The 16,950-nt window shown below is 36.4% G+C and overlaps 2 protein-coding genes across 2 annotated transcripts; one reads left to right on the top strand and one right to left on the bottom strand.

Moving 5' to 3' along the window:
- Positions 1–65: 65 nt before the first annotated feature.
- On the top strand, positions 66–16,413 carry LOC139934867 (T-cell immunomodulatory protein-like). The gene is made up of 16 exons (XM_071929282.1): positions 66–291; positions 1,314–1,398; positions 1,536–1,693; positions 2,562–2,613; positions 3,284–3,355; positions 3,765–4,024; positions 4,592–4,686; positions 5,297–5,463; positions 6,123–6,252; positions 6,694–6,802; positions 7,621–7,667; positions 8,570–8,648; positions 9,109–9,239; positions 10,052–10,134; positions 14,103–14,220; positions 14,485–16,413. The coding sequence occupies exons 1-16, from the start codon at positions 84–86 to the stop codon at positions 14,542–14,544; spliced, it is 1,854 nt and encodes a 617-aa protein (XP_071785383.1). The 5' UTR covers positions 66–83; the 3' UTR covers positions 14,545–16,413.
- Positions 11,139–12,748, bottom strand: LOC139934894 (histone H3, embryonic-like). The gene is made up of 2 exons (XM_071929314.1): positions 12,494–12,748; positions 11,139–11,887 (listed from the first exon to the last, which is right to left on the bottom strand). Exons 1-2 carry the CDS (start codon positions 12,624–12,626, stop codon positions 11,610–11,612), a joined length of 411 nt encoding a protein of 136 aa, XP_071785415.1. The 5' UTR covers positions 12,627–12,748; the 3' UTR covers positions 11,139–11,609.
- Positions 16,414–16,950: the final 537 nt, after the last annotated feature.

Here is a 16,950-nt window from a genome sequence, read left to right as displayed (position 1 = left end):
CTGTAGATACAATTTCTGGTAGTTGGTTACTGTCTAAATTTTATTATTACACTTTCCCATGATGATGACGAGTGTGTACAAAAATGTCTCGACTTAGTTCTATTTTTCTGTTACTTTTATCGCTTTTAGCGATTGTCTTTTGTGACGATCCTTTTGCTGTGAATACTCCCGAATTTACTGATAACACAAATGCAGTATTTACTGACGGCGGCCCAGCAGACGGGATTATTGCGGCGTATGGAGATATTGATTCCAATAAATTGACTGATGTTTTCGTCCTTCGACAAGATGGTAAGCCACGCCCCCTCTCCCTCACACAATAAAGATAAACAAATAAAGAATTTGTTTATATTAACAAAAACTTAAGATGTTTAGGGAGATATTTAAAGGCTTCATGATTATCACAACTTTTTCACGGTAATTTGTGCTATTTATTGCGCCATCTTCATGATCTTGTTCAGGGTGGCATATTTTTTGTATATAATAATATAAATAAAAATCAGACACTCGGCTCACTCAGATGATTCAGAACACTTGGGCCCAACAATTTTCATGGCTCTGCTTACTGAAGCACAGAATTGGCGCTTATGGAAGCAGGAAATTCTGTGCTTACGGCAAGCATATTTCACGGGTAAGCAGCGAATTTTGACTTCTGCGCGTGTGCGTACTCCACGTTACTAGGCATTCTACGCTTACAAGGCTAGCGCAGAAATTCGGCGCTTGCACGTAAGCGGGGAATTGTGATGGACCCCGGCCGTAAGGGACTTCGCGCTGCGCGCTCGTGTTGCTTCGCTCACAAAAATGATGGAATATTGACATTTCCAATCAACTTAATTTTTTCCTGTTTTTTTATCATCACCCATTCTCATGCCTGGTGATCAAGCGCAGAAATTGGCGGTAAGCAGAGCCATGAAATTGGGCCTTGGTCATTTCTCATCACTTAGCTCATTGCTCAGTGAGTCAGTGTATTAACATGGCCATGACTCGCGACACTATACTGAACGCTTAAACTTTCGGCATGTGTGTGAAAGATGCAAGAATTGGAAATTTGATAGCAGAGTCGCAGAAAACAAATCTGCCCCAGGAACAAGAAAGTGCTAATTAGGAAATAATAGATGTTAAATTTGCATCGGGGATAAAGAATATTTTTTTTTAAAAATTAGTTTTTACCTATACACTGATGTGATCAATTAAATTTGGTATTTGTTCGCTATTTTAACTTTCAGTACTTTTTACAGAAAATTATTTAATATGAAAATGGAACTTCATAACATGTTACTTTTTTGGATGATTACATTTCTCCCATTTTACAGGTCATATTATGGATGTATATTACCAGTTGACAGATGGCTCCGATACAACTTTATCAAAGTCCATCCACAACTTGTCAATCAAAAGGTAAAACTTCTCTTAATATAAAAACTAAAATTTATTGATCTTTCAGTCTGTAGTATCTCAAATTATTCTTGGAAATATCGCTTTTTTGGATGACATTAGACTGTTTTCATATAAACTCTAATTCATTTTGTTTTCAGGGATAATGACACGATAACCAGCGTTGTTCCTGGGGATTTTGATGGCGATTCACAGATGGATGTCTTGCTAACGACAAAACAAAATGGAAAAGTATTTGATACAACTGCTCCTACATCAGTATTTGTTTACTGGGGACAGACCAGAAACTTCAAACTAGGTGAGAAAAAAACTCAATATTAGTTTTTTTAAATGTTTTATTCTAAATGCAGACATATTTGTTTGTTTCGTTTGTTTCTATTTTGATGAGTGCTTTTTTGCATAGACCTGAATTTTGAAACTTGTTTTGGTGCAAAGCTATTTCCATTTCTACAAATCATGCTCAATAAGGCATCATAATTCCATTAAAGGAACATTACAGAATTGGTTTTGCTAGCAAAAAAGTTGTTGGCAGTGTAACACTTTATGTAATCCGCCATATACATAAACTGACAAACCTGTAGAAGTTTGAGATCGATCGGTCATCTGGGTCACGAGAGAACAGTGAAAAATCGATTACAAATTTTGCATTGCATCGATGCCAAAACGAAAATGAATAAAACGCTCCCTGAGCGATAAACTCCAAACGCGCAATTAGATTATTTATTTCTCATCAAATATGAAATTTCAGACAGAAATATTTCAAGGGATGTTTTCTACTATCATCATCAGTAGACCGTGTAAGTTTTATGTAAATCTGTGATCTTCATGATTTTTTCTTCTTTCCAATTCTGTAATGTTCCTTTAAGTGTAGGCCTATACAAACAATAGAGCTGTGTTTCTCTACAGGCATGCACAATATTTTTATGGATGGGTTGTTTTTGAATGGTTTTACACCATTCGGCATGAGAAGTGCACAATTTAAAAATATTCTCCAGTTAAAAAATAGTATTATCTAATAACTGTCTTTTCTTAAAATTGATAATGGGTCACGGGCTGCTTTGCTCAGCTTTGTCAGATTTTCCACAAGATTCTCATATGAATTATGAAAAATGAATTTTTTTGTCGTAAATTATTGTAACACTCGTCTGTCTTCTCTTTTTCAACAGACCCAATTACAACAGTATCCACAACGTTCCAGGATCAACCATTGATGATGGAGTGAGTCATTTAGTTGTTATTAATATTATAACAATAATTTGCAACATTTTCAACGTCTTGAGACATATTTGTTTTATTTACCAAATCTAGAGATACATATTTTCTATCTAGAGATCTTTAGAGATATGGAATTCAAACACTTCTGTGTGCATTCGTCAGAGGAAATTATAGATTTAAATAGCCAACTGTGTCCAAAATAAACAATGTCAATTTTCCACAACTGAGAAGTCTCCAGAACTCAAAAAAATCTGCTCCGTGGCAATAGAATAAATAATAATAATAATAATAATAAACCGTTCTTTTAAAGTGCATTATACACGGAGTCCCAATGCGCTGTACATAGTCAGAAAATAAAAAATAAATAAAAAATAGTTAGAGTTTAACAAGTGAGTTTTGAGACGGTGTTTGAATTGATCCAGAGTTTGAGCGTCTTTGATGTTGCGGGGGAGTTCGTTCCAAAGAATAGGAGAATACGTAGAAAATGCACGTTGGCCGTAAGACTTAGTAGAAGCCCATGAACAATAGAGGCAGATGTACACATGGCGTTACAGCAAACCAAATATATAATCAATGTACATGTTGTCAATGAACATGTTGTCAATGGACTGAATTCTAAAGCATCAAAAGCAACAGCTTTTTCTAACCATCATTTTGATTCCTCTGTTCCTAGTTTTGATGCTGACATGATTCCTGATTTGTTTGGTGAGGATGTAGATGGGAAGAGGCAGTTTTGGCATTGCAAGTAAGTTGCCGTTATAGACTGTAGTGAATGACCTCTTTTCTTCTATGAAAGTCGCCATCTTGTAGGGCAAACCGTATGCGTGTCTAAACATGTACATCAAAGAAGCACGCAGCGTTCCCGGTTCGATTTCTACGGCACACGCACGCATACATACACGCACATGCTCGCAGATATTTGAACGGTGACATCATATTCAATACAGTCTATACCACTGGGAACAATTACAACAAACTATGCTTACTAGAACAAGGTTACAAGCCAAACTGCTAAGCAGACAAATTTTAAGCAATATTTTCTGCTGAAGCATCTCTTATATTAAATTTATATCCTTTATAACTCTAATAGTTTGTATAGACTTTTATGGAAGAAAAATGTGACCATCACAGTATTTTGTTTTCAAATTTTGTAGTGACACCACAAAGCGGACTTTCCAAAGCACAGAGATCAAGGGAGATCACGACCCACTACGGATTCCCAACTCAAATTCCTTTCTGGATATGACGAACAACTATGCACCTGACCTCATTGTGACCTCCATGTCAAAGGGCAGAGGTCAATTTGAACAATGGGAGCTTTTTGATAAGGGGCAGTCATGGATACAAACTGATACGTATGCAATACCAGCAGGCAACTTCAAGCATATTGGACAATCAGCGTTTGCTGATATGGGTAAGTTGGATTTTAAATAAGGGAATAAAAGGGTAGCTGCAAGTTCTTAAACTTCCATTTATTGCACGACCACGATCCTGCAAGGTCATAAGTGGCAGTTTAAGAACGAGTAACTACTCTTTTATTCCCATTTATTAATGCCTTTGTGGTTTAATAAAGTCGTAATAAAGTATGAAACTCTGTAAATCTTATCTGTTACCGACGTCCTTGAGCTTTGTATGTTTGTTGCATTTTTATGACTGGGACAGTTTTCTGATATGCATTCGTGTGCATAGTTTGCATCTAAACGTATCCGGAAACAACCGGTTGTAACAGCTCCAGCTGGTCATTATCAACCGTTTAAACTACGCCACATAACTTGCTCTCCACCAATCTGAATAGTGAAACTGTCTGAGGTATTTATGACGGAGAATATTCATAAATAAACAAATGAGCCTTTAAGAATAGAGAACGCCACTCTAAATAACTGTTGACTGTACAATATTTAATTAAAAAAACATTTTTATTTGTGAAAGTTTTATTTATTTATATGTTATTAAATATGTTTGATTCTAATTTACCTCTTAGGTTCTAAAGGTAGACTGGACCATCTTCTTCCTGTTTGCGAAGACGAGGCGTGCACAAAGAGCTACATTTACATCAGAAGAGGCGGAGAAAAGAGTGTATGTATACATCCACGTTGGTCTGGATACCTGACTCACAACCACTAATTCACTGCTAAAAATTAAACTATTGACGATTATACGTTAATAGCGGCACGATATAAAATTGAGGATGGTTTTGAAAATATTGAAATATCGTCACAAAGACTATATTTTTTGTAACTAGACGATATCATCTGTTATTTGCGGGGAGCCAGAAGCCTAAAACCACCCTCGTAAGCTTGTACAGTCTTCAGCAAAGGGTTTCTAAGGGTTTCTAAACAGCGTTAACTATTGAGTAATATGGACGGCGACCCGCCCAAACACGGCGTAAACTTTTATTTGGGTTTGGATGCTGCGAAATCTAAATACAGAGTTTGAAATTAAAATTAGACTTTGAATGGATCCCGGGTCACAGATTTAGAAGGGCACCTCCATTAGGAAGTCATAGATTTCTATTGGAATATTTTAAGGGTAACCAAGGCAATGACCAGGGAGGCAACTGCTTTGGTTGCCTCCATGAAGCATCAGGCCTTTCATTTATCCCTTTAACAAATGGGTCAAGCTCAACTTTTTTCTAAAGTTAGTTTTTTTAAAACTCTTATCCATAAATGTTATGATTTGATTTCAGTGGAGCTTGTTTTATAATCTGCACGAGGAGCTTCTGAACTTGGGGTTTGTGCCACCACAAGTTCAGGTCGCCAAGTGGGCTAATGTACCCATTACCCTTAGGATAGGAGACACTAATATGGACAGCTACCCGGATATCATGTGCGTCTTGCGTTCAGGGACTAACAGGTAGTTATGAGTATTAGAGTAGAAATAAGAGCTTTACTTGATACTACTCCTAGTCATTAAAGTAAAAATACTTTTTTTTTTTTTTTTTTTTTAATCGCTTGATTGTTTTCATCTTATGTAAATGAAGAGTACAAAATAAAACTAACATCTGAAACTTTAATTTCAACAGGTGGTTTTCGTTTTTGAGACTTCACCGAAAATCTGGAGTGAATATATCCTCGCAGAGAAATAATAAAAATACACAATCTGAGAAGCATTATGCAGTAGCATTTCTCAAATTCAAATTTGTTGGCATAAAAACTGTTATATTTTTACACAACCACATACTACTTCAAAGTGAAATGTTTCCCAGACATGTTGTCTAGCGGAAGTTTTCTATGATTTTTGAGGCCCCTTACTCTTGTGTAAAGAGAAGCAAATTACACAATGGTTTTAAAAAAGATACATTTTTTTATTTGTGCTTATTGTCATAATAGCTTTCTGCTAGGGTCAAAACTGTCAAGCCTTAATCTACAATTTTTTGCATTGATAGCATAGGTCCTTTTGGTTGGTAAGCAGTTGGCAAAGATAATTATAAAAGACATGTGCAGAAAAACCTAGAATGTTTCTGTAATACCATATCTTCCCACTTTTCTTTTATCCATCCCATTCTTTATCAGTACTGCTGTGCGTCGTGTGGTTTTACTGGAGAATAAAGAAGGAAAGACACTGTCACAAGATGGGGATATTGATGCTCTCAATGACATTAAAACACCTGTTCTTGCTACCTTCTTGGACTTAACACGATCGGTAAGGGCATTTTTAAAAAAAAAAATTTATGGCCTGAACTTCAACCCCAGCAGTCTTTCTGGGGTCGAAACTTCAGGCCATCAACTATTGTTTGCATTTATACCTTATAAGGCCTTTTAGTTGGTGAGCAGTTTGCAATTGTTTTGTTATAATTGAGAATTTACTTAATTGATGTTGTTAGAAGATTGATGTCTTGGAAAGTATGTTATTTTTAATTTATCCTCGTTGTCAGTGTAATGAATTGTTTAAACAATGCTTTGGTTAACTGTTGGAGCTTTATATGAACAGTTCATGGTTAATGTTTATCAAAACAAGTTTTGATTGTAAGACTATTGTTTGATTATTAAGTCTGCCTTAAATGAACAATCAATTGTCACATTCAGCTAGACTAAATCCAAGTGACTACCATAAACATAAACCAGTCCTTTCTTGTCTTTGTAGGGTGTGTTAGACATCATGGTTGTGAACCAGACAAAACCAGATCAACAGCCTCAGATACGTGTTATTAAGAATAACTTTGTTTTTGATGCGTACTCTGTCAAAGCTCATGGTAAGTTTTTATGTATATATCTAATCGTCTTGTTGGGTTGAATAGGAGACTAAATTGTAAACGCTTCAAACGAAGGCTTTTGTGCGTTGTGCAGGCCTCAAAAGAACCCATGGCAACCACAACAATTGGTGTGGTTCTCTGTGCTTTGGCCTTGGTGCCCTTTGCAAAGTTCCAATAGAAATTTATATTGTCCTCATAGAGTGCTTCTTAACAGAGGAAAAGTTGCTGTGCCCCTTTAAGAGCGATAGTCAAGGACTTAAAAGAACCCAGTACTTTGCTAAGAGAAGAGATTTGGGCCGAAGTTTCTGGCAAGGTTGGCTACTTTGTAAACTCTTAAAAGGTGCTTCATAAACGGGCCTATTAGTTCAAAAAGGCTCTGCCTTCCTGTCATAACAGATTTAAGGACTTGAGAGATGTGCACCAAGTTATAAAGTGCTATATAAGAACAGGGCTAGCTTGGTGGTAAGACGTCTGCTCTAGCAATGCAAAGGTCTTTGGTTCAAGTCCCACCTGAGTGGTTTGCCCTGTGGATTTTTTCTTCACAGAACTCGGGAAAGAAAATGGATCTTAATACACATCGGTGTTAGAGTATAAACACATTGTAGTCTTTATCCCCGTTGCAAATACAACACCTATTAGCTGTGTGTTTGTTGTAAAATAACTTCCCCTACTTTAGAGATGTTAAAATTGCATCGGAGATAAAGAATATTAATTTTGGAGGACTCGTGGGATAGTACTGAGTTTACAGTGCTAACACACATCGGTGTATGGGTAAAAAAATAATAATAATTATATTCCCCTACTTTGATCTCTTTCAGTATTGAGTGGTCTCTGTTATACTGACTGTCCAGAACTGGATTCAAAGGTGAGTGCAATAGTTATGGCTGAAACTTTCTTAACTCCTAGCTTTGCAGAAAATGATTATGAAAAAAGATATTGAAGTGTTTTGTCACACGACCTGGTCATAATAGAATATATTTTAAGCCACTGGACGTGTTTGGTAATTGTCAATGACCAGTATTCTCACTTGGTGTATTCCAACATATGCATGAAATAAACCTGTGGAAATTTGGGCTCAATTGGTCATTAAGGTTGAAAGAGAATAATGACTGAAAAAAACACTCTTGTAAATTTCTGATGGATTATAAAATGCTTTGGCTGAAGTTTTTAATTTTTGAGTGAGAAATTACCTCATTCTCAAAAGTCTGTTACTTCAGAGGGAGCTGTTTCTCACCATGTTTTATACTATCAACAGCTCTCCATTGCTTGTTACCAAGTAATTTTTTTGGCTCACAATTATTTTGAGTAAGTACCAAAAGTTTCTCGTGCCTTTATAATAATTGTTAGCATAAAAACTTACTTGTTAACGACTAGTGGAGAGCTGTTGATAGTATAAAACATTGTGAGAAACGGCTCCCTCTGAAGTATTGTAGTTTTTGAGAAAGAAGTTATTTCTCACTAAAATAATTGAGTTTGATTTCGAGATCTCAGAACTAGATTTTGAGGTCTCAAAATCAAGCATCTGAAAGCACACAACTTCGTGTGACGAGGGCGTTTTTTCTTCCATTATTCTCTCGCAACTTCGACGACCAACTGGGCTCAAATTTTCACAGGTTTGCTATTTATGTTGAAGACTGGTCTTTGACAATTACAAATAGTGTCCTGTGTCTTTAAGAGATGGAGATAGCTTTCAAATATTTTTGTATCATGTTCCAGACTGAACCCAAAACGACTAAAAATGTTTCTTTTTCCACTTTTCTTAAACAGCCATTTGGTGTCAATCAACCCGGTCCATTCATTTATTATAAAACAACTAGCTCCACTGGCAAGCTGCAATGTGGTGCATGTAAGTATTACACAGTGACTTGAACAAACACAATTTTTTTATTTACCAATAATAACTTTAACAACTCTGGAAACTTTTTCTGGCAATATGGTTTAAAGGCAAAATTACCTTTGGTTTTTGGGTCTGTTCCATTGTTAATTTATACAATAAATCTTACATGTCAAAAGGTGGTCCGATTTTTTAGAAAATCGCTAAAAATCGGGAGCATGCATGAAGAGTAATCCTTAATTGAAATACACAAACTGAGAAGAAAAAATTGTTGCCATAAAAACTTAGATATTTTTTACAGTTTTTACTCATGTGTCTCAAAATGCTCTATACTTTTATCAAAAGCTGATGTAGGCTTCTAACCTTCTGTTTTTGATGCCTTTAGCTTTAAGAGTGATAACCAAATGTCAACCTTCCTTTTAAAATGAATAATATTGAATTTTAATTGATGTGTATTTTATTTTTCTATCAGCAACACAGCTATCTCAGTCAGCGTATTTCTCCCTGCAACTTCCTTACATCATCCTGGGTCTTGGTCCAAATCCAAACTATGTTGATTCTTTAACAGTGAGCATTGCAGGCGCAACAAAAACAGACACACAGGTGAGAGATTTAGAGTCATTTACAGCGGTAGTATTACTAACATCATTTATCAGTTATAAATATTTCCCACATGACGTAAATCGACCATCGTTATGGGCGATTTGGAACTCACAGCCATGCGTTTTGCGCGAGAACGGCGTGCAGCACGTGCATATTTCACAAAACTCGTTGCCTGATTGGTTAGTAAACAGCGTGGCTTGACACACCTGCAAGCCAAAATGCAATTTGCCTGTAAAGATCGCGCCTATTGCAATTTATCTATTGCTTCTGGTTGTGAAGTAACAGTGAAGATAAGGACTCTTAGAAAAGTGAACTTAATCACGATTCACTGTACTAGCCAAGAACCCAAATGGAAAGAAGATTTTAAACTTAAAGGTTTTAGATGTGGGAGGAAAACCCCAATCATTATTCCAGGGAAAACCCACGCAGTCAGGTAGGGACTGAAAACCCAACCTACATAGTGCCCCCGGTAGGATTCGAACCAGGGTCTCAGAGGTGGAAGGCGAGACAAGACACCACTATGTCAACCTTACCGCCAACAGTTGGAATGTTAAAAGAGTTAGGTTAACAGAATATGTATAAGTATTGAGTAAACATTTATACAGGTTTGCTCTGAAGAGAAATTATTTTATTTGTGTTTTTAAAATGGCAGCTCATTCGAGAAACATTCATTAAAAACAAAATCGATCCATGTGGCAGCTCGTTTATGTGATGATAACACCTCAGATCCTTTTTTAAATATTGTAGCCAATTTTTGTTCGTGATTTACACAAAGCTATTTTTTGATCATATTTCTTTGTATTTCTCATCAGAACACAAGACAGCACACTTGGATGTCGATCATCCCAAACTCAGAGCTGATAGCAATTCCATATCCCCCTGACGAACCTGAGGAGTAAGTATGATTAGAGATTTCTAAAGTTACATAATAATAATAATTTGATGTCTGTAATACCTGCATCCCCTGAAGGTAATCGCCTGGCTGCCACTTCCAGGTTGTATCGCAAACTTGGGTGTGATCCCTGGCTACACAGCAGGTAACGGTTGTATGGCGTCTGACCGGCACCCTCAGTATTGAGGAAACAGGGAGACCGTCAACATAGCTCAGTTGGTGGAACACTGGCATGTTAATCAAATTGTTGGTTCAAATCACCATCAATTTTGAATATTTTTCCAAAGTAATATAACAACTTTTCAAGTGGTCAATTTGAGGTACTTCCTTGAAAATAAATTATACAAAATTACATCGATATGTAGAAATTAAAGAAGAATAGCATAATGTTTCTTTGATGCAATACTTATTATGATAACTCTACACTATTTTCCATGCCAGGTTTAGGTCTATTTGTACCAGAGAAATGTTTTTTGTTTTACCTTAACATTTAACCAATCGACAAAGGCATGGAATTGCCCATTGACTGATGTCACTTTTGTTTTACATAGGATGAAATGCTTTCAGACACTATTATGCTTTGAGGTTGCAGACAAATCAGGTTATTTTTCATTGTTTACATATTTTTTGGTCTGCACACATTTTCGATAATGGACTTTATTTGGTAAAGTTGCCGCCACCCTAGCCTCTCCATTTCCACCGTCATTTGTGTTACTGCTTTCTACAAACTGTCCTGGAAGATTACATGTATGTTTTATGACTTGGTGTTTGCCTTTAAAGCAGCCAGCAATCTTAACCCAGCCCCATTCTTTATTAAATTTGACCCTTTACCTAAAGCAATATACTATTGTCTTGTTTACTTCACTAAATACTATAAGCTAAGCAGGTTTTTATTTTATTTTTATTTTTTGGGATTTATTGACAAAAATGAAAAATAATTGTTTATAAATTGAACAAATTCAAATGACACACAGTGCAATGGTATATAAAACGTGTCTTGCCAGAGATTATCTTTTGTACACCAAAACTTTAATCAGAAATTTATTTACAAAATACAAGTTATAAAAATGATTACTGGCGGGTACAATGAATCAGATGATGAAATAAATGCCCAATTATTATTATTATTTTTTTTTTAAAGGAAACAAATAAAAGTATCAATTAAAGGATAGATTTTAAAGATCCTGAATCCAACTACCTTGACTTCTTAGACATTGGCCCGCAGGAGGGGCAATAATATTAGTTGCTCAATAAAGTGGAGCCCATGTCAAAAAATATTTGTTTTAATTGTTACAAAATCTTAAAGAAAAGGAATAAGTGTATTTAACGACAACCCTGTAGTGATCTGAAATGTCGTCTGACTGTTGTCAATTTTATACATGGAGAGTCATTACAATTTGAAGGATTAATTTATTTTAGGAAGAGCACTTAAAGAAATTAAATCAAAGTCCATTGTGCCAAGCAAGTCAATCGGTTGTTTAGGCCCTTTCGCCACGGATACGTCTTGCAAGTTGGATATCTTTGGGCATAATGGTGACTCTCTTTGCGTGAATAGCACATAGGTTAGTATCCTCGAATAGTCCGACGAGGTACGCCTCGGCGGCCTCCTGGAGAGCAAGCACCGCCGAGCTTTGGAAGCGGAGCTCGGTCTTAAAGTCCTGTGCGATCTCGCGGATGAGACGCTGGAACGGCAGCTTGCGGATTAGGAGTTCGGTGCTCTTCTGGTAACGGCGGATTTCACGTAGGGCGACTGTGCCTGGAGAAAGAGCGGGAAAATAGAGCGGGAAAATGAGGAAGGTTTTAGTAATTACAACTTCACACTCTCAAACCATTATGAAAATGTGACCAATTTACTCGACATTAAACAACATGAAGGTTTTAGATCCATTATTCACTACCTTGTGTTTTGTTGATTGGTTTGGAAATAAAGTGAAATTGAATTGAACTACCGATAGATACAGTTACAGACGTATAATAATAGTAATTCTTCATAAAACGTGATTTCATTCGTTTGCAACCGTTCTTGAATTGCATGTGTGGCTAAGTCGTGTTCCTTTGATTTTCTTGAGAATATAAACTTCGTAAATCTAGCTATAAACCAACCTGGTAATCTCTATTATATAGGCTAGTCGGCGAAGCATTCTCAATAGAAACATACAAATTTCTTGTAGATAATAGAAAATTCAGTTTCAGACGTGGAGGAAACCCCCTCTATAGAAAACCTACGCTAGGTGGTAGGGACTGAAAACCCCAATCCACCTGCAAGGCTCCGGTCCGAGAATCACACTTGGGTTCAAGGAGGTAAAAGGCGAAGACAGAAACCACTGAGCCAACCTGACCCGTAATGGTTTGTTCGACGTACCTGGTCTGTATCGATGGGGTTTCTTGACTCCTCCAGTCGCCGGGGCACTCTTCCGTGCTGCCTTGGTGGCCAGCTGCTTGCGAGGTGCCTTTCCTCCGGTAGACTTACGGGCTGTCTGTTTAGTACGAGCCATCGTTGTTATTACAGGATAATTACCCAAAGAGACAGGTTGGAGGCGAATTGGCTGACGGTAACTTGCTTGGCACAATTTAACAGTCGTTCAGCCAGCGGTGGTGTGTAGTGAAATAAGGCGGGAATTTCAACTGAATTTATATGCACGCTGAATTCGTTGGTTCGCTGCGTTCATTGGTTGTCGTTTGACACGCAACAATGGACATTCCAAAATCAGAAAGCCGTGCTTTAGAAATCACCTCAAATGTCCAGACAATAAAAGCAGCTGTTACGAGGTAATTGCTTAAAATACCTGCCTTTTGTGGTAACATGGAGGTAGGATTACAAATAAAATGCAAGTTCTTAGGTGATCGTGAATCTCCATTGGCGTTTTGTGAATACATGGACGCGTTATTGTTCGCGTTGTTCCTTTCTTGTGAAACAAAATGGGAAGTATTTCACAGACAATTTTTTTTCTCAGAACTATAATGGCGTTCGTGAATTTTGTATGGGTTTATTTAAGTGCTAAATAAAACATTTATTGGTTGATTGTGTTTTTTCTTCAAATGTTATTCATTCCATAAACGGCCCTTTGAAATAGCAATTAAAGGAACACGTTGCCTTGGATCGGTCGAGTTGGTCTTTGAAAAGCGTTTGTAACCGTTTTTTATAAAGTGCATATGGGTAGAAAGATGTTGTAAAAGTAGAATACAATGATCCACACAAACATGCCTCGAAATTGCGTGGTTTTCCTTTTACCTTGTCGACTAACACGTCGGCCATTTATGGGGGTCAAAATTTTGACTCCCATAAATGGCCGACCATGTTAGTTCGCACAGTAGAAGGAAAACCACGCAATTTCGAGGCAAACTTGTGTGGATCATTGTATTCTACTTTTAAAACATATTTCCAACCATATGCATTTTATAAAAAACGGTTACAAACGCTTTTGTTTTGACCAACTCGTCCGATCCAAGGCAACGTGTTCCTTTAATGACCTTCACCGAGTCGAAGATGGTGTTGTCAACATTAAAACTGGAAATGTGTAAAATAAAAAGATGTGTTTTATTGACGTGCCTTTGTTACAGATATCCCTGATGAGTGAGTTATCACCACCAAATCTTTTTTTTATTTCATGTAAATCTGTATGTGAACTTTTTAAGAGTTGAATCAATTTTTTTTTAGAGGTAGGCCCCACTGGACACCGGCATTAAATTACGCAAGACGATGTGAAATGTGAATTTTAAATAAGAACATAGAATTGGCTAAGTATTGTTTGAAGCTTTGCATGGTGTGGAGAGATAAGAAGAAACTATAAATTAATAGTAAACTTGCGGATACAACCATGTGTAAATCTCTTAGGGTGAGTGTTGGCTCTGAAAAGAGCTGGTTGGGTCTCGACGTTTCGAACAGTATACTCTGCTCGTCTTCTCCTGAAGAGTCTTTCGCAGAGTCTTTCTGTAAAATTCAATATATTTTTTAAAATTATTATTTGCAGGTGGAAGAGTGTCCTGTTAATTACCCCTGGTAGATCCGTTCTATTGACCGGTGGCGTTCTTATAGGAACCTGTGTATTTATGGCAATCGTAGTTGGCGTACTCCAACTTCTAGAAAAGGTAGGACAGTGACAGGAAATACCATAGAGCAAGGAATATGTTTTAAAGTAAAAGGATTTTGACAAAATGATAATTGTGTTTTGAAAAATATTGTAATATGAATCCCAACTTTATCTCTGAAATGACATAAAATAACTCAATCGTTTATTTTAATATTGGTCACATTGATCTTTGTCCCGTAGTGTGTATTACGGTTTTAAAAGACTATGACAATAATGTGGTTTACGGATATTGATTGTATTTGTATCTTTCTTTTTTTTGCAGAGGGAAGATGATCGAGAAAAGAGACAGGAGTCCCACCGATTCCATTTTGATGCGATGTAAAAACCATTCCCCAAAACCAGAAGCAATCATTCCCTTGGATTTCGATTCGTGTATCAACGTGAGACTTATTTCAGCTGCACCTTCATGTAAAGTTTACCAAAGCATGATAACTTTACAATATCGCGAGGACTTGCCATTTAGCTTTGATTTCTCCAGTTCTCTCCTTGGTATTTCCAAATATATGTCATCTTCTTTGTTCCTGCCCAGGTCTGTTTATCCCCCGTCCGTCTGTAGTCTTGTGATGTGCAATCTAGTCCGTCTGTTGGTCTGTCTCACTTGTTTCTGTTATTTTACCGGTAGTTTATACCCTGTTGTTTTATATCTTTTGTATGTTAAAGCCTACGGTTGTTGAAATGTTTTATATAATATCTGTATTATTTTGTGCATTTAAAATATGGAAAAATAACGTCTCTAAAACGAAATTAAATTAAAAATGATAACGCCACACTTCCGGTCACGTTGTCTGGGGAATAAAATCATATCAGCGGTGGCCATTTTGTTAAGTTCCTAAGGTATGAACTGATAATTCAACACTGAAAGTTAAACCAAAGAACAGACCAGACTATTCTCCCGTCGCTTTAGTTACTATTTTTCTTTATTTGTCATTTTAAGAAACAGACAAAAGTTGGTATTGTCTAAACTGTAAAAGTACGGAGTTTTTTGTTTATGTAATTTGAATATTTTGTACATGGTTGCCTGTCGCCTTTTTGTATAATTAGTAATACTTTAATATAATAGGCTTAGTAAATCAATTAACGGCATATCCATTTCAAACCCTTTTCACTTTCCTAAAAATAATAAGAGCTGTATGATAATTCTTTAACACTACTATTGTTATTTATCAAGCCTTAATATTAAGTTAAAAGCTCCTCATGAGCACACAGATAAATTATAAATTGGTTGTTAAAAGGGTTTGACCCAATTTTAACTAAGATATTTATTTAACAGTTTTGAGTAGTTAAAATTGTAACGTGAAAAGTATGGAAGTTATTTATTTATTTGAGCGACGATGCAAACTTGTAACATCGTGTCCTCGTATTGATAGGGGAAGATTTCATTTTGAATCCTCTTGTAGTATAAACCAGACTGCATCTTGTTAAAGGGTGTATGTACTTTTTGTAGGACAAAATACACAATGTTTACACTAAACTTACACATTTTGAAGATAATGATAGTAGAAAGCTTCCCTGAAAATATTACATGCTGAGGTGCTGTAGTTTTTTAGAAATGAGTGAAACAATGTCATGAAAATCATTTTCGTCTCGGTGATCAATGAGACGAAAATTATTTTAGCATGTAAAAACGTATTTTCCTGACATTGTTTTACTCATTTTTAAAAACTACAGCTCCTCAGCAGCTGATATTTTAAAGGCAGTGGACACTATTGGTAATTGCTCAAATAATTATTAGCATAAAACCTTTCTTGGTGACGAGTAATGGGAAGAGGTTGATGGTATAAAACATTTTGAGAAACGGCTCCCTCTGAAGTGCCATAGTTTTCTAGAAAGAAGTAATTTTCCACGAATTTGATTTCAAGACCTCGGGTGTAGAACTTGAGGTCTCGAAATTAACCATCTAAACGCACACAACTTCGTGTGACAAGGGTGTTTTTTCTTTCATTATTATCTCGCAAATTCGATGACCGATTTTGCTCAAATTTTCACAGGTTTGTTATTTTATGCATATGTTGAGATACACCAACTGTGAAGGCTAGTCTTTGACAATTACCAATAGTGTCCACTGCCTTTAATGTAAATCTGTGGACATTGTGTTTTGTGTTACAAAAAGTACACAAATACTTTAAATTGTAATTGTATTGATTTTGGGAACATTGTATAGTGAATATTAAAATACATGTAGTTAGTTTGAAAAGGGCCTCGGTGTTTTGATTGATTATTTATTGCTTGTTTGTGTGTTTGATTTGTTTAAATGATCTTCCCGTCAATGGTTTGGCAAACTAGCTCCCACACGGGAATAATAGATACCAAGCTGGAAAACAACAAGTCTCTCTCATACAAATATTGGTTTAATGGCCATGATAATGAATTGTAGAAATCAAGAGTGTGCTTCAGTAACTAAGACGACTATAGGCGTACTTATTTCTAGCTATTCTGAAACCAGTGGTTAGCTACGAAGAATTTCAACGACTGCACTCTGCACCCAAAACCAATGGGGCACAGTCGCATGTGCGTGTTCATAATTGAAATAAAAAGTGCGAAAATTTCGCGTGAACATTCTAGTTGATTGTTTGCCAATTCAAAGTTAATAGTAAACCCCGTTTATTGCTCTGTTCACAGTTTCACATTGCCGTATTAATTTTTACTAGTTAGATGGAATGAGGGCAGGAAACGCACACCCCCATTTATCTAATGGAACATATCCAATTTTACGTCACGGGTGGACGGG

Source organism: Asterias amurensis, chromosome 3 (genome assembly GCF_032118995.1).
Source record: "Asterias amurensis chromosome 3, ASM3211899v1".
NCBI lineage: Eukaryota > Metazoa > Echinodermata > Asteroidea > Forcipulatida > Asteriidae > Asterias > Asterias amurensis.
Note: the sequence above shows the minus strand (reverse complement) of the source record. Positions and strands in the feature narration are given on the sequence as shown.

Coding starts and splice junctions, on each gene's coding strand:
- LOC139934867 (XM_071929282.1), top strand. CDS start 84: ATGTCTCGACTTAGTTCTATTTTTCTGTTACTTTTATCGCTTTTAGCG. Junction 8,649..9,108: donor CAAGCTGCAATGTGGTGCAT/GTAAGTATTACA, acceptor TTTTTCTATCAG/CAACACAGCTATCTCAGTCA. Junction 14,221..14,484: donor TACTCCAACTTCTAGAAAAG/GTAGGACAGTGA, acceptor TTTTTTTTGCAG/AGGGAAGATGATCGAGAAAA.
- LOC139934894 (XM_071929314.1), bottom strand. CDS start 12,626: ATGGCTCGTACTAAACAGACAGCCCGTAAGTCTACCGGAGGAAAGGCA. Junction 11,888..12,493: donor ACCCCATCGATACAGACCAG/GTACGTCGAACA, acceptor CTCTTTCTCCAG/GCACAGTCGCCCTACGTGAA.